The sequence below is a fragment of the Sapajus apella genome, unplaced genomic scaffold (genome assembly GCF_009761245.1).
Source record: "Sapajus apella isolate SASKATOON/1434 unplaced genomic scaffold, GSC_monkey_1.0 scaffold6, whole genome shotgun sequence".
NCBI lineage: Eukaryota > Metazoa > Chordata > Mammalia > Primates > Cebidae > Sapajus > Sapajus apella.
This window is the reverse complement of record NW_022436946.1, coordinates 37,603,841-37,629,948: the sequence shown is the minus strand read 5'-3', so window position 1 is coordinate 37,629,948 and position 26,108 is coordinate 37,603,841. Positions and strand designations below refer to the sequence as shown.

Sequence of the window (26,108 nt, the reverse complement as noted above, 5' to 3'; positions counted from 1 at the left end):
TGCATGCCTGTAATCCCAGCTACCTGGGAGGCTGAGGCAGAAGAATCACTTGAACCCAGGCAGTGGAGGTTGCAGTGAGCTGAGATCACACCACTGCACTGGCATGGCAGAGTGAGACTCCTTTGGGGGAAAAATAAACAAGCATACTCAATTTAAAAAATTTAATCTATATTTGACAATGTAGCCTAGGTGTCCATTAGTTGATAAATCATTATAGAGGCACATAAGATTCTAGATTAATTCCTGAACAGAAATAAGATTAAGCTATAAATATATTTATACTTTTCATTGCCTGATGTTGAGTATCAGTTTCTTTTGGAAAGGAGAAAATGCAACTTTTCCGGCCATTGTTAACAACTGCAAACTAAATTTTTTTATATCAAATATTGCAAAAATTAAATATCCAAGACAAAGACCAAGAACAGTATCATTACTTTGCAAAGAAAAGAAACATAAAGAATAAAACTTAAAATTAGCCTGTGGATCTCAAGTATAAACGGTTATTAAAAATATATTAATGATAAGGCTAGAACTGAAGATTACAGTAACTGGAACAATTAAAGCCATTTATTGCAAACTTTGGAAGAAGTTATCAAGCTTAGTAATGTTCTGTTCATTTATATAAATGACATGCGAAACAATAACAAGTAGCACTGTTTAAAAATATGAACATTTATTATAAAATAAATGGTTTGATAAGAAAGCAATTATTTTAAAAGTTTAGGACAGTTGCGGTGGCTCACACCTGTAATCCCGGCACTTTAGGAGGCCAAGGTGAGCAGATCATGGGGTCAGGAGTTCAAGATGAACCTGACCAATGTGCTAAAACCATTTCTACTTAAAAAAAAAAAAAAATACAAAAATTAGCTGGGCATTGTGGGGCATGCCCGTAGTCTCAGCTACTCAGGAGGCAGAGGCAGGAGAATCACTTAAACCCAGGAGGTGGAAGTTGCAGTGAGCCGAGATTGGACTACTGAACTCCAGCCTGGGCGACAAAGTGAGACTCCGTCTCAAAAAAAAAAAAAAAAAAAAAAGTTTAATGCAAATAAATTTTAAGTGTACAAATTAGGATCCTTTTGAGCAAACCAGTTGTTATCTAAAGAAGAAACAAAACCTCCTTAACAGTTGTAATAAAACCTATGCCTGAAAAGTTAGTGGATATTACACGGAAATATTTATATTGTATTCTTCTACTCCCAGTAACTACTTATATGGAATCAGGAGAACTTAAATAGAATATTAAGATATAAATCATAAATACTTACAAAAAATATATCTGTATAAGACTTTTATTGAAGACATAATTATCAGTGCATAAATGCCTAAATATGAGGCTATAAATATAGCAAAATATTCAAGAACTCTGTTCTTTCAATTTTAGAAAAAGGGACTTTGCTGAAGAGAAATGTTTGAAGTTAATGTACTAGGATTTCACTAATTGCACATATTGGTATTACCAACAAACTGTGATTAAACAGAACTCACTCTTTTAGACAAAAATATCTCCTGAAAATATGAAAAAAAAAAAAAAAAAAAAACAACAACAAAAAACCTGGACTTTCCGAATCACAAAAATGCTGAAACAGGTCAGAAAAAACAATGTGAGATTAAGAAAGTATTTTTGGGGTTTTCTTATTTACACAGCTATGCTTAGTCTGGGTAAATCTTGCACAGGCATGTTTTTTGTGGCATCCAGTTGGTTATATTCCTGTATGAGTGCTGACAAAGATGACACAGCTTCTGTGAAACAGCTTTCTTCCATCCCTTCAACTTGTAGATAGTGATGAAGGTGAGCCTATAAATTAAAAAATTTGGTAACATTTACCATTTCAGGAACTTTAATACCTACAACTATCCTATAAAGTAACTATTCCTTATTAAAATTAGAGTTCATTCAGCTCTACATTTCAAAGAGAACTTGTGTCAAATTGAATAAATCCTATAAACTCATGAAATTTCTCATTTAGGGTAAAAATAGTACAAGTAAGCCTCTCCTCTTCATTTATAATCAGTACAACGAACATAATAGAAATGATCACCCTGATTTGTAATAGCGTAATTCTTAAGAAAATACCTTAAATAGCCCAAATTAACACATACAGTTACAAAGGGGTATGATAATTACCTTTTTCTTGTAGAGCCTCATGTATCTCTCCTTCAGTTCCATGAAGGTGGGCTTCACACAAGTGTTATTTGCTAAAGCTAACAATGAATGAGAATGGCCCACAGGAGGTATGGAACACAGGCTGGTCTTCCAGCCTTCTTGATTCCAGGAGACAAATTGTAGAGATGGTTTTAATCTGAGATTAAAACAAACAAACAAACAACACACACAGCTCAAAGGTTAAGAACTAAGGCACTAAAAATGTCTGCCTTATTATTGCAGCTTGTATTAGTTAAACTAGAACATTATGGATGGTATCATTCTAATTTCTTAGTTTACAAGCTATTTTTTTACCATTGGGAGTAACACGGTATAGTCTGATTAAGAGACATTTAATAGGGGAACATTAAATTGACTGTGATGGTGATTCAAGAAGCTAGAAACTCAATCCTTAAGATTAGAATTTAGGGATACAAAGAAAAGCAGGTATTATCTTCCTTACTTTATAATTCAACAGAGTAGTTTTCTTATACATAGAATTAAATAGTAAAACAAAAATCAGAAGCAGCAGTAGTAGCAGTAGTGCCGGTGGCAGCAGTAATAAAAATAATTATCGGCTACAATTTTCTGAACACTTACATAAAATAAAACATCTCATACATCATTTAATACTCCTAAATAAAAACTATGTACTATTATTATCCTTATTTTATACTTGAAAAAAACAAGGCACAAAGAGACTAAGTAGTTTGTTCAAGGTCACACTTTAGTGAGTGGCATTGCTAGAATTTGAAGAGTAGCTGTTAACTACTATGCCACACTGTCCCAAGCAGCACACACAAATTATCTTTAAAAATATAAAGCACACCTTTCAATATTTCTGCGAAGATCTGAAATTTGTACATTTCCTCTCACCATGAGCGCACAAGCAAGGTAAAGACTGTGTTTGGGGTCTGCCCGAAGCAGCTGGTGATCTTTACTAAAGGCATCTGAAAACATCTGATCCAATCTGCAACAATGAAAGAGTCATTGTCTATATAAAATATTACTTCTTTCTTCTATGGTGTAACTATAAAATGAAGACAGTCCTCTATAAGTAAATAAATCACACTAGGTATTATATTAACAAAATATTAGATTATATATATTCTAAAAATATTAAATAACTATAACTTTCTTGAAGCAATCTTGATGATAAATATGAGAAGGGAAAAAATATATTTTCTTTTTTCTGGGGGAGAAAAGCTTCTGCAGTATATTGGTGATCTCAGGTAGCTAAAAAATGTTGATTGTAGCATTACTGAACTCTATGTAGTACTGATTTTTGAAACTGGTATCATTATTACTTAGTTCAGTATACCTTATTTATTTCACAGTATCCAAATTATTAAAAGTAATTAAAAGCCTATAACATTAAGACTATTACCTTGTAAAGTATATTATATCATAAATTAGTTAACAGGAGGAAATTCTCAAAGGACAATGTGAAGCTCTCCTATAAAAGATGAAACTCCATAGTAGTGCTCCTAAAAGCAGAGACTTTTAACCTACGTCTTTTAACTGAAGGCTAAAAAACAAAAGAAAATAAAGGTGACTGACAAAGTTTATATCTAACAATACACAGACTCCTATGCTAGCCTGATGGCAATGGACATTTAATGATCACCATGTTGCATACACTGTGTATGATGCTTAACTTGTTAAGGTCATCAGCATCCCATGCTATTAGTTGGCAATTGGTCATTTGCTGTTGGCTTAAATAAAAACTTAACCAGTATCACTTGTGACATTCCCGAAGTACAGAATTATCTTGTTAAAACTTTAATTATAAAAAAGAATCTTTCATTTAGTTTGCTTAAAATTTTTCTAAAAATTATTTTTAATCTGTTTTAGAGAGGGTCTTGCTTTGTTACCCAGGCTAGAGAGCAGTGTCACAACCATAGCTCGCTGCAGCCTCAAACTCCTGGGTTCAAGTGATCCTCCCACCTCAGGCTCCTCTGTACAGGTGCACACCACCATGTCTGGCTAGTTCAAAAATTTTTCTTTTTGTAGAGATGGGGTCTCAGTATGTTGCCTGAGCTGGTCTTGAACTCCTGGGCTCAAGTGATCTTCCCATCTTGTCCTTTCAAAGTGCTGGGATTACAGGTGTGAGCCACTGCACTCAGCAATTTAGTTTTCACTTTCTTATTTACATACTGTCCCCTTACAGAGCTTGGCAAGACCTTTTCCCTCACTCAACTGTGAATGTCACTGTGAATTTTTCAATCTCATCATCAATGTATATGCTAAGAGTATCTTTCAAAACTACATTTTTTTGTTAAATATACTGATGAAATCTTTATGCTTAACAATGACACACAGTTATAAAGCAAGGTGTTGTGGAAAACACACAGAGTTACATCTGAAATCCTTCTATGGTGCTGGGCTGTGATAGTGGCTTTAAAACAAACTCTCATTTAATCTAACCAATAAGTATATGAGGTAAGTACTATTTCAGTTTTACAGATGTGAAAAACTAAGAAAGTTTAAGTCACTTGCCCAAGGTCCTGTAGCAAGTAAGTGACAATTAGGATTCAAACATTGCTTGTCAGACTTCAAAGCACTTTTCATAAGCCTACAAATTTAATCATTAGATTTAAGTTCAAATAGTTTAATACTGGTATTTTTCAACAATTACTTCTAAATAAAGATACATTCATCTAATGGAAAAACGGCTGTCATTAACTGCATTTTATATACTTCTTACAGATAAGATGATACAATGAAATAACTATAGTTATTGCAAACTTTTTCTCTTAAAAATGTTTTTTTAAAGTAATTTGAGGTCTCAAAAAACGGAAACAAAGTTATACCTTACCTTCTAGGAGGAATGCTAACATCTGCCAGTGTATATAGAGGTGTTAGGCTTGCCACGAGATAATGAAGCTGGGGAAAAGGAACTAAATTCATGCTGATTTCACTAAGGTCCATATTAAGGGACCCTTCAAATCTTGCAGAGCTAAAAAGTTAACATTAAAATAATGAGAAAATTTTTAATTTTAAAATTATACACTTCAAATGTAGCTCGATTTATTCAGCAAGTAGTTTCTCAAATTCTTTTGTACACTGTTCTTCGGTGCAAACGTGTTTTTCTTCCATACAGTGAAATTCAGTATCATGAACAATCATGTATGAAGTAAAATATAACACACAACACATCTATAGTAATTTTTTTTTTTTTTTTTTTGGAGACAGGGTCTCGCTCTGGTTGCCTAGGCTGGAGTGCAGTGGTGTGATCTTGGCTGCCTGTAACTGCCACCTCCCAGCTCAGCCACCCGAGCAGCTGAGACTACAGGAGGTGTATACCACCATGCTTGGCTAACTTTTGTATTTTCTATAGAGATGGGGTTTCACCATGTGCTCCAGGCTGGTCTTGAGCTCCTGGGCTCAGGACCAGTATTTTATATACTTGAGCCTTGGCCTCCCAATGTGCTGAGATTACAGGCAGGAGGCACCATGCCTGGCCCTAAACTAATTCTTGTTTCTGGATTACCTAAAGTGTAACCAATATAATATTATAGTTGCTCATTACACATATAAAAATGTTCTATTTAAAACAAATTTTATATTTGAGTTAAACACATATAGGTAAATAATTATTATAGAAACAATTAAAAACCTCCATGGTCTATAATCTAGAATGTAATAATGTCAAAGCAATCTCTAATACCAAAAGCCACAAAAATCTTTTGGACCTGTTAATGAGGAGGTAAAATTAGTGGGTTTAAATGATTAGGACATTCTACAGCTACAAAATGTTTAATTTTTTCCAAGCGTTTCACAAGTGTGTCGACCACAAAATCTTTTATATGATACCTATTAATATTGCATGGAACATACTTGGTGAAATGCTGCTTTGGAGTTATATAATTAAAATTCTGCTTGATCACTCCAAGAAGAGAAAATACAAGACAAAATAAAAACAGAAGCAGCTCCTATAGTTTAGAATAACTAAAAAATGCTACTACAAAAATTCAAAATATCACCCAAAGCACAATAAATGTTTTTGACTATCCCTGGATAGAATTACCTTGTTAGGTTGAGCAGCAGATTTGCCACAATGTTGTTCATTGCATCAAAGGGCTTCTTATGACACTTTTTTAAAGCCCCAGAACTTGAAGTAACCAGACTCTTTGGCTTCACAGTTGTACCCAACTTTCCAGAATTCACCATGAGGTCAATTTTGCTAATGATGTCAAATAAAGACTTTTGAGGGAAAAACATTGGGAGAGAAGCTATTAAGAAGAGGGGATGTAGATGACAGTCCACTAGGAAAAAGAAAGAAAAGCAATTTAAACTGATGTTTTCTCTGAGATATGAAGGTTGAAAAGTGAAGAGAATGTTTCATATAAACACATATACATAATACAGGACTAATATATATAAAATTTATCCAAAGTTCCAATGTAATTTCTTACTTGATTGTCAATGGGCAACACACAGTCTGCATGTTCATTAAGTTCCTTCATTGCCAAGATGCTATTATAAGGTGAGGTTATGACATCATCCTCATCAGAAGGATAAATGGAAGTTACAAATCTGTATACTTCTGGGAATTCATCTTCAAGCATCTTTAAAAGAAAGGTGCCAAGTCCAGATCCTGTTCCTGAGGATTAAAATATTTTTTAAAATTAGCATAAATGATTCAGAATATAACTGTGAGAAATTTGAAACTTTATTTTTTTTTGAGACAGGGTCTTGCTCTGTCACCCAGGCTGGAGTACAGCAGCATAATCACAGTTCAGTGCAGCCTTGGCCTCCTGGGCTCAAATGATCCTCCCGCTTTCAGCCTCCCAAGTATCTGGGACCGCAGGGATGTGCCACCATGCCTGGCTAACTTTTTAATTTGTGTAAAGGCAGGGTCTCCCTATGTCGCCCAGGCTGGTCTTGAACTCCTAGGTTCAAGTAATCTTCTGCCTTTGCCTCCCAAAGTTCTGGAATTACAGGCATGAGCCACCACACCTTGCCAGAATTTTGTATTTGTAAATAATTTTCAACTTATTTCTGTTATTATATAGTAACGAACTAATTTTGGATAAGGAAATGAAGGCAACATTCAGGAAATGAAGTCCTGAATGCCACCACTGGCTCTGACGGTGAGTTTGGGAGGGCCGTCTATATTTTACTCCTTTTCATATTTAAGTTATAGCTATATAATGCCACAAGAACCAAATGCACATGCACAAGTAAAAAATTCAACTATGACAGTATTCAGTCTACACTTGATATTAAGCAATTTAAGAAAACTAACTGGACAGCTTTATTGTAGTATCTACATAATCTTAACAAGGAAAACTATCATGTCATGAAGCAACTTAAATACTGAGTTAAAATTGTTTACAATTAAGCACATTGACCTCAAATTTCAAAAATTTTCAAATATGAAACACTACTTATTTAAAAGCAGAAACTCTAGGAATCTCATCAATTTTCTAACACATAAAGTTATATTTACATAAATTCAGAAAATTTTCAGAACTTAAAACTGGAATCCTCTAATCTGGTTGTTTTTCAAACTGAGTTGTGAACTATTAGGGGGCTATGAAACTAATAAATAGATTAATACCATTGAGACAAGAAAGGTTTGAAGGTAGTTAAAGGGGATTGATATCCTTTGGCAAGCACACATTATGAACATGTCAGAAATGCTTCACTCTAGGAAACAGGACTGTACAAGCAAATTCTGAGGAGAAAGTCAGCGTTCCTCAAAAGCGCATACATCCTGAAAAGTAGCTGAATGTTCTGTAAAAGAAACTAAAGATAAAAAAAAAAACTTTCCAACATAGTTCTGTTGACTCTTAAGAGGCCTTACATTAACAAAAACAAACAAACAAAAAGAAAATAGTGACATAATTCCACAAAATTTTAAGATAAAAAGGTGTATGTTTATATGCTTAAACCATACACACACTGAATAGTTCCATCTTTAGCAAGAACAGGTCTAAAAACAAGACTTGTGTTTGCAAAATGAATTTCCACTTTAACAGTTACAGGCAAATGAATGAAAAATTATACCTCCTCCCATGGAATGTATTATAAAGAAACACTGCAAGCAATCACACTGCTCTGCCGACTTTCTGAGTTTCTCTAAAATCTGGTCTTGGTAAAGACTGCCGAAAACTTTGTGACCCACAGCCCTGAAAATAAAAATATAGATTAAAAAAAAAATCTTGCATGTATTGTTTTTCGATTTTATTAGTTCTAATCTAAATGAAAGGATTTTAAACAAATTTGAAAAGTATTTTTATTGAACTAAGTAAAAATCTATTCTTGTTTCCTGTAAATAAATCATACAATATCCTGAAGATACTAGATGGAAAACTTAACAAATATTCAATATCTCTAATCCTCAAATATATGGATAAGTAAGCTCATTAGTAATGAATATTTAACTATGATTTTCTAAATTTACCTTCTCAACCTTTCTCTTAAGGTACAATTCCAACAAAACAAGATTTCACTTACATAATTTTTCTTCTCTCCATTTAAGGTAATTTCTGAATTGTAGTGGATTTTACATATTAAAAAGCAAAATGTGGCAAACTACAGACACTGAAAATAAAAAATTTTCAACAAACCTATTCTGGTTTTATACACGAGAAAAAAATGGTCATATCATGTTATTAGATAAAACGGCATATAGTAGAAATTGATATTCATGCGGCTTTGCAAGTATTTTCAGTTGTCCAAATTTGCAAATATCACGATTATGAATTAAAACAAAGTGTTTTCCCATAACATGCAGTCAGGTATAACTCAAAAGCTACATATAAGTTACACAACAATTAGGGAAAATGCAGTTAGGGGGTCAGGTGGGCTCACTTACTAAGTGACTGGTTCTCCCCAGATAAGTCTCTGGGAACACAAGTTTCAAATTTATGCTTTAGTAAAATTATACATCATTCCACATTATGTACCTGGGGAATTGGCTGCAAACAGTGAAAATAATGAGTATGAGAGATTTGCAAATAACAGGGAGCTACTTAATTTCTAAAAAACAGCAAAACAGTCTCAGTGTGAATTCCCAAGTGATCACTGTTGAAGCTTTTTTCGAAGTATGGAGACCATTATATACTCAAGGGTCAAAACAGCCTCAGGCTCAGCTTGAATGCTAGGATACTGGTCTGGCTTGCATCTGTATCAATTCTGTTACAGCTGACCAATTGGACAACTTGAGAGCCAGTCAAATAATATAGATAAGAGTTTATGAAAGTACTTAAAACATTTGTCACTATTAAGTGTTCTTCAAGAATCAATTTATAAAAAGAAATTCAGCAAATTAATTTTTCATAATTTTTCTTTTAAAAAGTTAGAAGAAACTAGGAATAAATACAGGTGGCTTCCAAGCATTAAAACACCACCATTTCTTAAGGTTGTGGGCTTAAAGGCCTGCGGCAAATCGCATCTTATTTCATATCAGCAGAATCTCAGAATGAAGGAAAGGTTGCTCTTTTTTTTTTTTCAGAAGACATTTAATTTTTACACTGTGTATTCTCACCAATTATTTCCTGAGCCAGAAATATCAGTGATGAGCTGATTCGTATCAAATACATCTCTCAGTGGTCCCTGCAGAATTTCATTCACTACCCCTTCCTCCATATCAATCAAGATGGCCTGAGAAAGAAAAATAAAATCTACTTAGTGTATTTTCCTTTTAGAGTTATTCACTCTGTAAATGAAAAGAATTTATGCACTGAATATTGCACTGCTCTCTTTATAGTTTAAGCTTAATTAAAAACTTTATGTAGAATCCGTTGTAAAAATTAAAAAAGAATTTCACTCTGTTTGAAAGGTGGAATCCAATTAAAAAATGAATTCTAAATTCTTTTATTCTACTCCAAAATGCCTAGTGGGGGGAAAAAGACCCAAGAATAATCCCCTCAATGAATTTTTAACAAGGTCTCAGAAATTTAGAAGGCAACCTTAACCAGAACAAGTTCTTAAAAAATATAGGATGCATTAATGTATTTGCATACTGGGAACAATCATGCTGTTCTTTATGAACCACAGCCCAAAACTGTTCAATTCGAATGAGTAAATTTACCCTTATGTGCAAAGCAAAGACACTGGATAGATGTCAAAAATGACAACATGGTCCCTTCCCCCAAATAATTCACAATCTAATTCTTAGCTGACACGACCAAAAAACGCATACTCCTAAGAAGAAATGAGAATACAAAACACAAAATTAATTATAGAAAGAAAAAAAGATGAAGGAAATACTGTAAAATGTAAAGCAGGGATAGCTTGGCAGTAGGATTATATGTCCCGTCCTCCTACTTCCCTATAGTTTCCATATATTCTACAGTGAGGAAGAAGAGTGAAAAAGTAAACTAAATAGAGTTAAATAAAAAAGCAAAACTGAACAAATTTTAGGGTACACTAAAAAATGATTTGTTAACTCTTTGTTTCAATGTCACAGAGGAAATGCTTAGTTCATAGCTTTTAGTTCTGTGACCATATAACATTAAGCAGTGAATTTAATCATTTGTGTTAACCATGTTACTTTAAGATATACAAATAAAATAATACAGCATTATATCATAAAGACTATAAAACTGTCTTATAAATGTGCTCCTTTATATAGAGCGATCATATTCATCCACAGGACTGTGTCCTTTTCATACACAGGACTATATAGGATTATGTTTGGCAATGTTAGGTATTTTCAAGGATATTTCTGACAATATGCAATTTTGACCTCAAATGCTGACTTTAATACCTAAACCAACCAAAGAGAGACTTTACTGTATGGGTAAATTGTAGTACTACAAGTTGTAAGATTAAAAAAGAAAAATAAATTAGATTATACTGGTCTCATTCCAAGATAGATTTATTGAGGTATGTGGAAGATTAAATGTACATAAATCACACTCTCAATTACTCTACTATCTGGCAAGCGAAGCAATATGAAAATACAAACTGATATTCAGGTACCTCCTGAAATGAGTTTTGATACAATCAACACTGTCCTAGTCACTTAACATTAAAATCCTGACATAACTCTTCCAGACCTTCCTTAGTTATATCAGGCCCTTGATTTTCCTTTGGAAATTAAACTAAACTTTGGGAGAGTATTTTGGGTTCTTCACTTAGGTATCCAAGGTCTGGAGACACAACTGTTCCAGGATTTGATGTTTGTACTTCCCTTCAGAGCCACCTGGCTTTCCCCCGAGTATAACATAGGATTTACACAATTCTGAGTATTTATTAACCTAAGAAGCTGAACACAGTGGAAGAACCCAAGCACCAAGTTATTTTGTGAAGCCTGGACTCTTCAGTGACCACAATCACATAATACCAAGGGCTCCTAAGGAGAAAATGGAAGAGTACCTTCTCTGAAAAAAAGTCAAAGGCTACAAAACCACACCGATTTACTTTTTCCTAATAGTGTTTCCTCCACCTCTCAATCTGCTCACTGAAAAGATTCAATTGGGAGTAGTCTAGGAAATGTCAGTCTCTTTTTCTCTAAGATTTATATTGGGATATCAGTTCGCTCTATATCATGAAGTATACTGTGTTAATCAATTAACATAACAGCCTGCAAGCACATAATTTTTGCCCTAAGGTTTGTTTTCCAAGGATATCAGAGATCGCAGATACAAGGAGATGATTCCCAGATGTCACAAAACTACTGCACACTAGTCTTTTAGCTACTACACCAGGTCTGATCTTTAGCACTGCAATTCCTTCCATAACATTTAAACTTCCTTTTTTTTTTTTTTTTTTTTTTTTTTGAGACGGAGTTTCACTCATGTTACCCAGGCTGGAGTGCAATGGCGCGATCTCAACTCACCACAACCTCTGCCTCCTGGGTTCAGGCAAGCCTCCCGGGTTCAGGCAATTCTCCTGCCTCAACCTCCTGAGTAGCTGGGATTACAGGCACACGCCACCATGCCCAGCTTATTTTTTGTATTTTTAGTAGAGACAGGGTTTCACCATGTTGACCAGGATGGTCTCGATCTGTTGACCTCGTGATCCACCCGCCTCGGCCTCCCAAAGTGCTGGGATTACAGGCTTGAGCCACCACGCCCGGACTAAACTTCCTTTTGTGTTATAGTCAAAGATCACTGATCAAAAATCAGAAAATGTAGTTTCAAAGAAACAATCACAGAAATATTGTTGGAATGATTAAGACTGTAAATAAGACTGTAAATATGGGCTATGAACTGGAAGTAGTTGGTTCAGGAGCACTTACATGGTTAATGGTTTTTATTGTCTACCATGTGGCTGATTCTATGTTTTGTATTGGTAGTAACCTTGATGCAAATAAATCTTCCAATATAGTCGAATAAAACATTAAACTGCTCCTTTTGTTATCATTTATCTAGACACTATTTCTTTTGAAAAAAGCCTACAGTATTTTTAAGTATGGACTTTTCTCCCTAATGTGTTAAGCAGACACAAATGTCTGCTTAGTTATATTTATATTAAACATGGCTTAGTAACTTTTTTCTACTTTGAAAAGTTTAAAGTTTCATTCTCATGATAGTTACTGAGAACAGTTATTTAAAAAATACATGCAATGTAAGAATCCAAGCATATATGTATCTTACTCGTGCTTTTAAAGAACGTATTTTTCCCTTGGAAATACTTCCACCATCACCAACCACTCTGAAAGATAAAAAAATGAGAAAAGGTCATAAGATCTTCCATGGCTAATGGTGCTATCAGGTAATAAAGTTAACTTCCATTTATATAATAAGACTGTTTATAGGCCAGGTGAGGCAGACACAACACCTATTCCTATCTCTTTCTTCCTTGCTTACCTCCCATTAGGCTGAAAAAGTGAAATACTTATTTTCCTGCCTTTCTTTGTAGTTAGGGCTGGCAATGTAATTCAGTTCTAGCCAATGAGATAAAGGGGAAGTATTCAGGGAAGCTTTTAAAGAAGGACCAGATGCAGTTTCCGTCTATCTTCTGCCTTTTTCCTCCTTCAAACATAAATATGAATGTGATTCCTGGAGCAGAGGCTGACATTTTACAGTCATGAAGTAATAAATACAAGGACAAAAAGCCAACACACTTATGGACAGCAGAACAGTAGATAGTATTAGGTCTTTGAGGCATTTCTTTTAAACTAGAACATGATTTCCAGATTTGTCTGTGAGATAAATCGATCCAGATTTGTCCGTGAGATAAATCGATACCTTTACTGCTTAAGTCACCATTAATGTGGTTTCCTATTGCAGCAAAACACCCAACAATGATATACTATTTGCCATCGAGTATCTAAGGCTGTTTTCAGAATTTCATGTTGGAAATAAGTTGCCAAAGTGCTGAAATCTAACACAGTGTATGGGTCAATAAAGACAGTTCACAAGACAGACTATATGAAGGGTAGCCAATTGCCAGGCCAAATCCAACTAGCTGCCTGTTTTCCTAAATAAAGTTTTATTCAAACATGAACACACCCATTCCCTTATGTATTACCTATGCCCACAGTCATGCTACAGATCAAGAAGTGGTGTAAAAGACTTTATGGTTCACAAAACCTAAAATATTTATGTACTGCCTGGTCCTTTACAGAAAACGTACGCCAACCCATGCTGTAGGTAAATTCCTATCATGCTATTAAAAAGGTATAAACATTTGATAAGAAGAGTACACAAAGATGTGGTCTTACTTTTGAAAAAGATTTTTTGTACTGAACTGTGGAACAGATGCTGAATGTGTTGATAGTACACAGAAAGAAGTACAAGATGCTACAACCCTTCTTGCCAAAATTACCAGGAAAATAATATTGCTCTCAGGTTAAAGTATAAAACACACAGAGTAGATAAGGGTGTAGTTATGAAGAATCACCTTATGAAGAAAGTAAAGCTCCTAGGCTGAGTCTCAATCATGTAATACTCAATGTAAGCAACAAGAAGTAAAGAGGTGGGTGTAGGAACTTCGCAAGAGAATTGCCTGAAAGGAAGTATTACAGAGGCAAATTTGAGTCTCCTAAGAGAATTTAGAGGTGAGGATATTCTGGGCTACAAGTAACAGGGAATTTACAGTCTACATGACAGATATCTCCATAAAATAAAGATAAATGATTCAAGCCATTAACTTCCTGTGCTCTGATTCCATGGTCACCAAGCAACCTTCTGATTATTACATAGCTTTTCAGGTAGATTTCCTACAAGAGATAATGTAATGTGGCTATGAAGAAAAAATGAGAATTTGGTTTTTGGTTAACCTGGCTCTACTGGAGAGCAATGAACCCACCTCAAGATGCCAATGACACTTCTGAGTTTGCAAGCCAGAGCCCTAGATAGACTGTGGAATTCACCCAGGAAGCAGGGACTAATTTGCTTTCTCTAGAAGATAACTGCTCACACACCCAGCCAATTATTTTAAACTAGAACTGATATTCCCATTGAATTAATGCCTGATATTAAGTATATATTTTTCAGTTTAAGTCTGCTTTATGAAGTATTTTGAAAATGCATGAACTTAATGATTTGACTGATATTAAAAGCTTATGGACATATCCTGAATGGCAACTTAAATTACTCTTCCAGATAAAAGATATATGGTACTTACATATACCCTTTATTAAATAAACAAAACAATCCAACAACTGCTTGTCTCCTTTTTAAGTACATTTTTATACTTATATATGTAAACAATTACATTTTTCTTTTAAAAGTTAGTTTTTACTGGATGCATTAACAAGATGCCCTCTGGGAAAATTACAGCTTTCCTTTAATGAAACTTATTTCAAGGTTAAGTTAAAAGAAGCCACTCTAAAGGTAAATCTGTTGTCTGGTTCTGCACAATAATAGGAGAATATTAATAATCTAATAGAATAAATATGCTTTCAATAATGAAACAAAAAAAGACAACTTCGCAGCAACTGGCTATTTTTATTGTCCTTTGAAGAATTCTCTCCCAAGTGACTGAAACGAAAAGTATCACACCGCAACAGACTTTAATCCCATCTTACCTGGTATCCACATTTCTAAAGAAGCTGCTTATTGCCTCATCATAAATTCCTTTCTAAAAGGAAAAACACACGTTAATAGCATTTAGGTTCTGCTTCTTGCCGAAATCCAGTTCTTTCCATTTTAATAATCTCATAATACTATAAGGGCTAGGATGACGCTCTGATAAGAAAAAGCAAGTATCACAAAATGCTGAGCCTCACTCTTCCCAATCTCCTTAGAAGAGTAAATGCCATGAGGTCTACAGATAAAGTTCAGCAGGGGGTGCTAAAGAAAGGATTCCTCCTATAGGACTGTAGAACAGGTCCATCAAATGAGTGTTCTCTGGATTCTTGGTGATCTTTTAAAAGCTGACTGGTTAAATTAAGGAATACAATAATCAAACGTGTTATCTGTTTTACAAAGTACTTTCCCATACACAATCTCACTGGTCTGCCACGAACACTAATAAAGAGCAGACCCTGAGAATTCGAAAAAATGTTAAGACTAAGGTCTTCGGTCGGTGTTCTTTTAGTTTATTGTGCGTCTGGCAGCAACATGGTTAAAAACCAGTATGTTCTTTACTGAGAATATCCCATGCAACTTAAATAGGTCAGATGAAAGCTCAAGTCGAGTGGGTGCCGGAAGAGCCTGCTGACAGGAGAGAGGGGCTCGCGGCGGCAGGAGGGTACCTGGTTGACCGCAGCGTGCTCCCTTAGCGCCAGGTCCCAGAAGCAACAGCCGATCTGGTTTCCGCACTGGCCGACTGCGACCACAGAGGAAGAAAAGAGAATAGGATATTAGGCAGGAAACAAGGCATTCCGCGGCGACTCTCTACCCGTCCCGCGCAACTCACCCTGTACGACCACTGACTGGGTCATTCTGGAGAGCGGCCAGCTCGCGGTGCTTGCGAGCCGGTACCGGCTTCTGCATTCCGTCCTCAACGGCTTTCTCCGAGGGGGCGGCCGTAAGTCACGCTGCTACCGCAAGCCGCTGCTGTCGCTAAGCACGTCCCTAGTTTCAGACGAAGGTTTTCCGTCAGGAGGCCGCGCAAGTGCACTTGCGTCTCACCGTTACCATAGCGACTGGGCCTCGGGTCGGCAGATCCTTGCTGCTTTGTCAACAGCTTTGAGCAACTACGGCCCCGGAGGCCGGGCTAACTGGCGGGTAACTAGGCTTTAGAGTGGTATTTTAAAATATGTGTCTTTAAGCTGTTCGTAGGCTATCAGAGGTTTAATTTTTGTTCACAGCGTCAACACCTTGGGCGGTGGATCAGTTCCGCTTATTCACATTCCACGAGACGCTGCCTTAGCATCTCTATTCAGCAAGCCCTTTGTTCTAATAGAAAATGAACAATGGCGTTGAGCAGAAAGAAACCCCAGAGAAACAGACATGTCAGGGCACAATTGAAGCTAGATGGTTATACACTTTGACAAAAATGGCAAAACTAAGATCAGAGACCCAACCAGTATTTGTTGAACGCTCTATACTCACCAAGTTAACTTGTAGGCTCTCTGGGAGGATTCAAAAGAAATTAAGACATGGATCCAGTTCCAAGGAGCTTACAATCTAATTGAAGACATACACGTGAAATACTCAAAGAATTGTATGGTATTGACTATAAGTGCAACAGGATTCTCTGGTTGAGGATGTAGATGAGTAAACAGAAATCTGATGGAAGAGATGGGATTAATGCTAGGCATTTAGATGGGATCGAGGAGGAGAATATTTAAAAATTAGGCATTATGACAATTACCAACTCCGTAAAATTGTCAAACATTAAAATGTGTAAACTTTTATTGATAAAAATTAGACCAGAATTTAATTAACAACTCAAGTACTTCTTTAATGAAAGTAATATTTTCCACAAAAATTCTGAAGAAGTATGAAACCGTAAGAAGTCTTCTTTGTTTCGTTAAAAGTTAAATTTTATGGTATGTGTTATGAATGTGTGCTAATATGAACTGTAATATTCAATTGATTAGAGCACTTTATTGTCCCATTAGACACATAGTAATTATTATTACATTTTTCTGGTAGCTGGTAGTTTAAAGTTGCAATGGATTTTATATCTTTTGGTAATAGGCAGCTTTTAATCAGTAAATTTTTGCAGGCTGGACTTAACTGCTTATTTAGCATAGGGTCAATGGTAGAGGTACAGTCGGGCACTTTGGATCTTGATGCTAAAGTCCCAAAGTCTGGAGCTTTCAAAATTTGCAAGTCTTGGTCCAGTTTGTAGGCAGTGATGTGAATAGGTCTGTATCAGTCTGTTATCCATGTCAGTCAGATGATATACTGGTCTCTGCAGAATGCTACCCCTCATGCAGTCACAGTCATTGTTCTCTAGAAGCCACACATAGAAAAGTCCTAACACATCTCATTAGTAACTTCAGTCTGTAGAGAATCAGACTGAGACAGTTCTGCTTAAGAGTCAAGCAAGGGAGAGCCTTACTTACCAGCCACTCCAAAACTTCCATACAGGCAAACCCAGATTAGCTAAGTTGAGATCATCTGAACTGCAGCAGGCTATTCAGAATCTTATAAGCAAGAGAAATGTCTTTTTTTGTTGTTGTTGTTGAAGCCATTGAAGTTTTGGGGTACAGTTTTATTGGAGCAATAACTGACTAACATACAGAGCAAATAGAGTGGACAGAATTCTACATGCTGAGAATGAAAAAGAGATTTCTATAGAAAAATCAACACCAAGACATAAAACCTCATTAAATCATTCAGTTTTTCAGAATAAAGAGAATTCTTTAGGTACCTAGGCATGAAATGAACAGGGGAGTATGATGGAGAAAGAATAAGAAACATGCTGTTTTCCTCTGTTTGCCTCCTCCTCAACTGTGTCAGTGTTTTTGTCTTCTACCCATTTCCACCTAATTAATGCACACTTGTCTTTTAGATTTAGATTTCATACTAAAACAAATCCTATCCTAGCCTATAAACTCCACTATAACAGGAACTGTGTTTGTTTTTGCTTAATCTTTTATCTTTAACACTTAACACATGCCTGGCTCATGTGGATTCTCAGCAAATATTTGTTAAATGAATGAATGGAGTCTATGGGTCTTTTTTTCTTAGACTATGGCAAGTTCAAGTATCACTCATTTTCTGCATCTCATGAATTAATATCTTGAGAGTTGAAAGATTAATGCTCTTGAGCTTATGATACTTAAGGGAGCGTTTGGAGACTTCACTGTCTTTTAACTCACCATTTGTACTGCTCTTGTCTATCTATTGCTTTACGAAAATCTGCTGGAGACTCAAGTTCATTTTGTCTTCTGATGTATTATTCTAATGTCATAAAGTTTCATCATTAAGGCTACTGTTTGGTTTGTTTCATTGTATCACCCATTCTAAGGAAGCATGGTATGCCAAATGGACTAGTTAAAATGGTAAATTAGAAGATTTTAAGAATATCCCACTTACATATATTTTACTTTATATATATCAGTGACTAAAAAGTGAAATCAATGTCTCAACACTCTGATTTCAAGAATGACACAAAAATATTTAGGAAGTAGTGCTGATTGAATTATGGTATCCCAGTCATTGGCTTTATACATGTTATATATTTTTGTATTCCTCACAACAACTCTGTAAGGTAGGAATTAATACCATTTTACAGACAAACTTTTAGTGATTTGCTCAAAATCTCAGCACTAACATTGTGTCAAAATTCAAATCTGACTGAGCACAGTGGCTCACGCTTGTAGCCTCAGCACTTTGGGAAGGCAAGATGGGTGGATTGCTTGAGCCCAGGAATTTGAGACCAGCCTGGGCAACATGGTAAAATTCTGTCTCTACAAAAAAATACAGAATCATCTGGGCATGGTGGTGTGCACCTCAGCTACTTGAGATGCTGAGGCGGGAGGATTGCTTGAGCCCAGGAGGTTGTGGCTGCATGCAGTGAGCCATGATCATGCCACTGCACTTGCCTGGGTGACAGAGTAAGAACCTGTCTCAAAAACAAGCAAACAAACAAAAAAACAACAACAAAAACCAATTTAAATCTAATTCTGATGCTACCATCACTTTTCTACTGCTACCTCCTCTCAAACATGTGAACTATCAAAATTTTTGGCCATCCTAAGGACCAAATGTTTAGGTCCTAAGATACATTAGCTAACAATGGCCAGCAATTATTTGTTTGTGTGACTGTGACACTGTCAGTTAAATTATTTTTCTAAGCTAAAATGGTGATCAACTTACTCATAGATAATATCCTAGTAAGAAAAAGTAGAGGTAAGATCGTATTCAATATCAAGTTAATTCTTATGTAAAATGCCAGTTTTCTATAACATGAGTCATATGACACATATAAACACAACAGTGTTTGGTGCGGGGCTAGGGGAGGGATAGCATTAGGAGAAATACCTAATGTAGATGATGGGGTGATGGATGCAGCCAACCACCATGGAATGTGTATATCTATGTAACAAAACTGCACATTCTGCACATGAAGCTTTAAGTTCAATAATGAAAAATAAATTAAAAAAAGAATTTGTGTCATTAAAAAAAATGCTCACTAGGGCCAGGTGCAGTGGTTTACGCCAGTAATCCTAGCATTTCGGGAGGCTGAGGTGGGAGGTTCGCCTGAGGTCAGGAGTTCAACCTGACCAACATGGAGAAACTCCGTTTCTACTAAAAGTACAAAAACTAGCCGGGTGTGGTGGTGTGTGCCTGTGATCCCATTTACTCGGAAGGCGGGCTGCACTGAGGCAGGAGAATCACTTGAACCTGGGAGGCAGAGGTTGCAGTGAGCCGAGTTCGCACCACTGCACTCAAGCCTGGGTGACAGAGTGAGACTCTGCCTTAAAAAAAAAAACATGCTCACTAACATTTAATAGTTTAGTCATCAGATACGAAAATTGAAAAACTGCTTAGCGGACGAGTAATGTTCTGATGTAAGGGTTAAACTAAACATTACTGAGTAGAGCAGATGTTCATGAGGTAAGCTATTGATATAGAAGCCAAGAACGAGTTGGGAGAGGGAGAGCAGTTCAGAGAAATGCAAAGGTGGAATGAGCAGAGAAGCAGCCCAGGGCCCAGGGAACAGAATAATGAGGACAGTACAAGATGTATTCTTCCTTTCACAATTGTAATTATTCCTGCCATTTGTGAATTTGAAGGCTCTCTTGAGGAAACAGTAAAAAACAAAACAGGTTACTCCAGGCATTAGAGAGAGGGTGTAAAGAATCCCATATAAGAGTTACAGAGAAATCTGTAAAGGTACAGTTTGGGTTTGATGATTTTGGAGTGGGATGAGGATGTAGATAGATTGGATTTAATTGTCATAATTAAGTGAAAGTCTAGGGGGGAGAGAGAATGAGGAAAACAGGATCTAAAATGAGAAGAATCTCAACTCTGATTTTGTACAGATTGATTAGACTGTAGGCCCTCATTCATGGATGAAAATACTAATAGGGAAATAAGGAATTGTAGGGAAATAAGGAATAAGGCAGTAACAATAAGAATGAAACTCTTAAGAGAAAATTTTTAGTTATCCTCAGTTGGTTTTTGGAGCTATGCATTGAGATGTTTGATTCTTTAGCAGGTAGGAAACTATGTGAAAGAATCTTCCGATGTCATAATTTCCGGGTGTCACTGGAACATTTGATCATCATTCCTTTGGCAATTCCAGGCTTCTGTGGAAGGTCAGTAGAAGCATTGATTTATTCACCTCTACAGGAATCAGACTCGGCCTATATCAGTAAGTCTATTTATCCTTGAGCAAATAACAATGTTAACACCTGCATACATAATCACAGTAAACCACAGTGTGGTTTTACCAAATCATCATTGAGCAAAACAGTTTTTTTCTTGATAATTGACACATAGTCTATAAAAGTTATCATATTTAAATTCTTAAAGCTTAATTTAGTTTTATTGCCACCAATAAACATTTACTTTTAGGCATAGAATACTATACTAGGCATAAGAAATAGTTGAGCCATTTAAAATTTTTCCTATCCCTTGTGGGCTAATAGTTGAATACATGCAAATTATTTCAAGATAGAGCTATTAAATATTCACCGTGTGCCAAGCACTGTTCTAGGTATTAAGTATTCAGTGATGACAAAGATAGACTTGGAATGAGGGGGGATATTAAGCATTTACAAAAATAAGGTTAGTATTTTCAACAGTGGGCAGTTCTGCTTCTCTCTCCCACGAGGGGACATTTGGCGATGTCTAGACATTTTGAACTGTCACAACTTTGGGGGAGGGGTACTGTTTGCATCCACTGGGCGAAGGCCTTGAATTCTGCAAAACATCCTCCAATGCACAAGATAGTTTCCTCCTTCGCCGACTAAGAATTATCTGATCCCAGCTGTCAATAGTGTCATGGCTGAGAAACCTTGAATTAGAATGACGATAACTGTTACAAAGCAGAAATAAAGGTTGCTATGAAAACTTAGATAATGGGGGTTTATAGAATTAAGTTACAGAGTAAGTAAAATGTCAGTTCAGACTTAATGGATTGCATTGGCCATAGCAAATGAAGGGTGGGAGCAGTGGGGTAGGGAAGAGTTCCAAGGCAGGCAGTAAGGAGTTTATTTATATGTGTTTATGTGTATGCATCATGTCTACTTCATAATAAATTTAATACCTCATGTATACTTGCACATATTTATATATATTTTTACTAATGCTCAGTAGTACATGCTGAATAATAATAGCTAACATTTACTGAGCACTTACTGTGTGTTAGGCACTGCACTTTACATGTATTACCTTACTCAATCCTCACTATTTTCCTAGAAGTAGATAATATTATCACCAATGTACCTGTGAGAAATATAGATAAATACCTTGGATCACATAGTTGGGAAGGGCCAGAACCAGCATTTGAACTCAGATAAATCCAGCTTTCCCAAGGCTACTTTCTTAACTACTTTACTGTGACTATAAAGAAGCAGGGGGAAATGAATAATCACCTGGAGCAGAAGGATTAGCTGAAGATATCTTGGTGAATGCAAAATTCTGTGCTCCAAAGTGAAGAGAAGAGTATAGATAGGTAGAGAGGTGAGTGTTGATTGTAACAACTATTTAAAGGAAAACCGAATTTTGTCTTCACACAGCAGAAATGGACTTCAGTTATGTTAACCATCGGGCACACTATCCTTGTATCACTTGGTGGCTATTTTGTATTTTTTGCAAGACTTAAATTGTACATAAGGGATAGGTGTGAAATACTTTTATAGCTATTTATAAGTAAAATAACACTCAGAATATTTCTATATGTCTATAACAAGATAGTAATATTAAAAATTCCAAGGCCAGGCATGTGTGCACCTGTAGTTCCAGTTCCTAAGGAGGCTGAGGCAGGAGGATCGCTTAAGCCCAGGGGTTCAAGGTTGTAGTGCAGTATGATTGCACTTGTGAATAACCACGGCACTCCAGCCTAGGCAACATAATAAGACTCTGATTCCTAAAAAAATTCTGTACAAGTCTTTGATGACAATCTGTCTCCACCCCCAATATTTTAACTTTCTAATCTAGGTTTTCAGTGAATTATGCCTTTTCAGTTTGGAACCCAGCCAAGGAGGTTTCCAGTGGAAGGAGGAGATTCTTCAACTGGGCTGGAACCGGGGATGAGCTCCAGTGCTGCCTGTAATGGGAAGGAGATGTCACCAACCAGGTAAAGTCTTCAATCCTGACAACTGAGGAAATATGTATTGGCTATCATCAATATAACCTTCAGCTGATATTCAGTATAAGCAAGAAAAAATTCTCAGGAATTCAAAAACATTGTTGTTTCTAAATTAGTATTAACAGAGCCCAGGTTTCCTTAGTATAGAGTCTGTATTTTGTATTTCTGTAAGTCTTGATGATAGACCCATTCATTCTCTCTCTTTCTGGTACATTTTTAGCTATTAACCAAAAATCCCCACAATTACCTTTGTATCAGCCTAATAGACTGTTTTGTTGATAGCTTCATGATTAGGTAACATTCAATTAAACAAACAAACCTTCAATGTTAGTATGTACAGGGCACTGTGCTAGGCATAAGGCTAAAAATATGAAAAAGACTTAGACCTCAAATTTGGTGTCACTTTGGCTTTGCTGTGGCCTTTGGCAGAAAGAGTGATATAGAGTATGAAGATTCTATGAGACAAAGCAGTTTTGCAAAATGGTTAGTTCCACTTCTCTGATATTTATCATAGCAAAACTTTAGATACTACATTGTTAGATTCTCATGGTTGGAAACTTTTGAAACACAGATTTAAGTTTAACAGGGTGTAGGTACTTACAAATGGGAGTTAGTAAAGAATGAAATAGGCTACTTTGGGAAATAGTGAGCTCCCAGTCTTTAGAAATGTTTAGGGCTGAGTGACTATTAATTGGTGGAAATGTTGGAAAGGAAATTCATATATAAGATGTATTTTTGGACTAGGTGTCATTTAAGGGCCATTTCAAATCTGAGAGTCTGTCAACATTTGAACAGTATGTGGAATACTATGTTCAGTTTTGTATTTTGCCACAAACATTCTCATTTTGAAATCACTCAACTGAAGTGATTTCAGGGTGCATATGCACATGAATTGCCATGGTATTATCACTTATGTTTGTAACTATGCACTTTGTTTTGCCATTTAGCAATCATTACATACCTTTCAAAATGAACATCTGGAGGATTATCTTTGAATATATGAATTTCCTGTGATTAAATCTATGGTAAAGGCCACAATTTCTTTGTTATATCAGTCTAAAATAGGTGCCTCATCAGCAACACCATGTTGTACTCATTTTATGACATTCAGAGATTTCACAGTGATTTTAAACAGTTAAATATACACTAAAATTTGGATGCTCTGAAAAAGATATTTCCCCTTTTTAGTATCTAACTACATGTCATCTGCTTTTTTATTCAGGCAACTCCGGAGATGCCCTGGAAGTCATTGCCTGACAATAACTGATGTTCCTATCACTGTCTATGCAACAATGAGAAAGCCACCTGCACAAAGCAGCAAGGAAATGCATCCTAAATAGCATCATTAAGTCTTTTGTCAAGGTCTGACTAGGTCAAGGGTAATGGACCAGTATCATCTTGTGATCTGGTAAACGAATAAAAGTGGTGGCACCTTTGAATGATGACAACAATTGAACTATTTACTTTTAGTAAGACAGACAGAAATGTAGTCAATAAAACACACGTAGTAATAGGCTATCAGTTATGCCTGATAGGTAAGACAGAATAATATTTCACAATTAGAAAGTACCTTAGAGATCGTCTTGCTCACAGTAGGTCATTAATATCAATAATTGAAGATGAAGCTTAATTCACCATGGTCATCAATCAGGTGGGGCTTATTCTAAATGCTTAATGTGTCTTAAGCTCATTTCCTTGTTCATATTTGGGTTGCTACTTAGCTAAATCCTTTTACCTTACTACCCCAAGCCAGTCTCTGTCTTGATATTATTTGATAATGCTCTGCTCAGGAATAATTATATTGGGTGAGAAATGGAGCCCCGTGGTTGTGTTTTGGAAGAGTATTCAAGATCAAAGAAAGTTCTTAGTCCATGGTTAATCTGCAAGGCATTTAAGCTACTTCCATATAGGGGCCCAGATTATTAGTTAAATGTAAATGAAGTCAAAGCTGTGGTTCTAACCCAGATTTTTCCAAGAAAAATTATGTCCCATTATCACATTGTACCCTAAGTGCTAACCAGATATCTTGATAAATTGTTTACGATAGATATTGAGAAACCTCATGTGGATTTTTCAGTTTGGTTAGATGTAGGATCACTTTTGAGGTTGGGGCCAGCTCTGTATGTTCTCTTTTTTTCTTGTGGTAGTCCCCAGAAACTCAGCCTGCTTTCCTTTTCTCTCAATGGCTGTCAGCATCCATCTAATGAAATTGTCTTTTCCAAAAGACTGACTTTAGGATCAGATACAATTTTCACCTGTGTGTGTGTGTGTGTGTTTTGTCTACCTTGCTGCTTCTGAAAATATACATATAAGTCTTTTAAAATGAAAAGTTTATTAACTTATAATTAAATAGACTTAGATGCATATACATTACCTTAGGTGAAAAAGAAAAACTGCCAGGGAGTTATAAGATGAAAAACTCTCAGAGCTCACACAGAGCTGGGAGATATTTGAACGCCAACCAGTTAAAGTGGAAAGATCTTGAACATGTGGAGCATTGACTAGAGACTCAGAAAGGCCATGCTTTCATAAGAGATCCAAACTGGCACTAGACTAAAGGCTTTAACAAAGCTTAAAAATAAGCCTTGAGAGACTCAAGATGATCTCAGAGTAACCTCATTTTGTATGCCAAATAAAAATGGAATATTCCTTAAAGGAAGAAAACAAAATGGAGGCAGGAAATTGCCTGAGGCTGAATGACAGAAAGGAGAAAGGAGTGATGAAGAATTCCTCAAAGGGCCGGGCTTGGTGGGTCACACCTGTAATCCTGGCACTTTGGGAGGCCGAGGCAAATGGATCATTTGAGGTCAGGCATTTGAGACTAGTCTGGCCAACATGGTGAAACCTCATCTCTACTAAAAATGAAAAAATTGGCCGGATATGGTGGTGGGTGCCTGTAATCCCAGCTACTTGGAAGGCTGAGGCAGGAGAATCGCTTGAACCCAGGAGGCAGAGGTTGCAGTGAGCCGAGATTGCGCCACTGTGCTCCAGCCTAGACAATAGAGTGAGACTCTGCCATCCCTACCCCCGCCAAAAAAAAGAAAAGAAAAATTCCTCAGAGCTTATACAATGCCGGGAAGAATATGTGTTTCAGCAATAGTGGAAAGATCTTTTAATATAGTACATGGATCATTGAGTAGAGTCTTCAGCAAAATACTGCCAGAGTGGGGTTAGGGTTAGGTTAGGGAGATGGGAATAGACTGAAGACTACTCTGGACTTGCCCTAACAAAGCTTAAGAGAAGCATTTGAAAGGATCAAAGTGACTTCAAGTAACTCTTAACCTTATCCAAAGGGAGACAACTGCTCAAAATAAAAATAAAAACTACAATAAAAGCCAGCACCAAATGCTAATCATTCACAATGATTAGCATCTAATAAAAAATTACCAGGCCTTGC

General features: G+C 36.2%; 2 protein-coding genes across 10 annotated transcripts in view; one reads left to right on the top strand and one right to left on the bottom strand.

The window, feature by feature from the left end:
- The window catches only part of TUBE1 (tubulin epsilon 1), a 25,045-nt gene extending 9,001 nt beyond the window's left edge, over positions 1-16,044 (bottom strand). For 3 of the 4 annotated variants that reach the window (XR_004267870.1, XR_004267871.1, XM_032274989.1), the window contains exons 1-12: positions 15,911-16,044; positions 15,747-15,820; positions 15,078-15,130; positions 12,700-12,757; positions 9,642-9,757; positions 8,159-8,280; positions 6,562-6,749; positions 6,174-6,349; positions 4,962-5,102; positions 2,973-3,113; positions 2,126-2,300; positions 1,641-1,795 (exon numbers count right to left, since the gene is read on the bottom strand). Coding sequence is in view for 2 of the 4 variants with exons in the window: in XM_032274989.1 (XP_032130880.1) it covers positions 1,641-1,795; positions 2,126-2,300; positions 2,973-3,113; positions 4,962-5,102; positions 6,174-6,349; positions 6,562-6,749; positions 8,159-8,280; positions 9,642-9,757; positions 12,700-12,757; positions 15,078-15,130; positions 15,747-15,820; positions 15,911-15,935 (1,424 nt within the window). In the remaining 2 variants the exon portion in view is untranslated. Of the gene's footprint in view, positions 1-1,004; positions 1,796-2,125; positions 2,301-2,972; positions 3,114-4,961; positions 5,103-6,173; positions 6,350-6,561; positions 6,750-8,158; positions 8,281-9,641; positions 9,758-12,699; positions 12,758-15,077; positions 15,131-15,746; positions 15,821-15,910 lie in introns of those variants that run through there. The other variant, XM_032274990.1, reaches the window with a different exon arrangement.
- FAM229B (family with sequence similarity 229 member B) lies at positions 15,978-26,108 on the top strand. 6 transcript variants are annotated; one of them, XM_032274992.1, is made up of 4 exons: positions 15,978-16,221; positions 20,612-20,770; positions 22,561-22,699; positions 23,934-26,108. In XM_032274992.1, the coding sequence occupies exons 3-4, from the start codon at positions 22,575-22,577 to the stop codon at positions 24,049-24,051; spliced, it is 243 nt and encodes an 80-aa protein (XP_032130883.1). In that variant the 5' UTR covers positions 15,978-16,221; positions 20,612-20,770; positions 22,561-22,574; the 3' UTR covers positions 24,052-26,108. The 6 variants fall into 6 exon arrangements, with proteins under 6 accessions (XP_032130883.1, XP_032130884.1, XP_032130888.1 ...); XM_032274993.1 differs by having other exon boundaries at positions 16,065-16,221; positions 20,615-20,770; positions 23,934-24,761; XM_032274997.1 differs by having other exon boundaries at positions 16,067-16,209; positions 20,611-20,714; positions 23,934-24,761.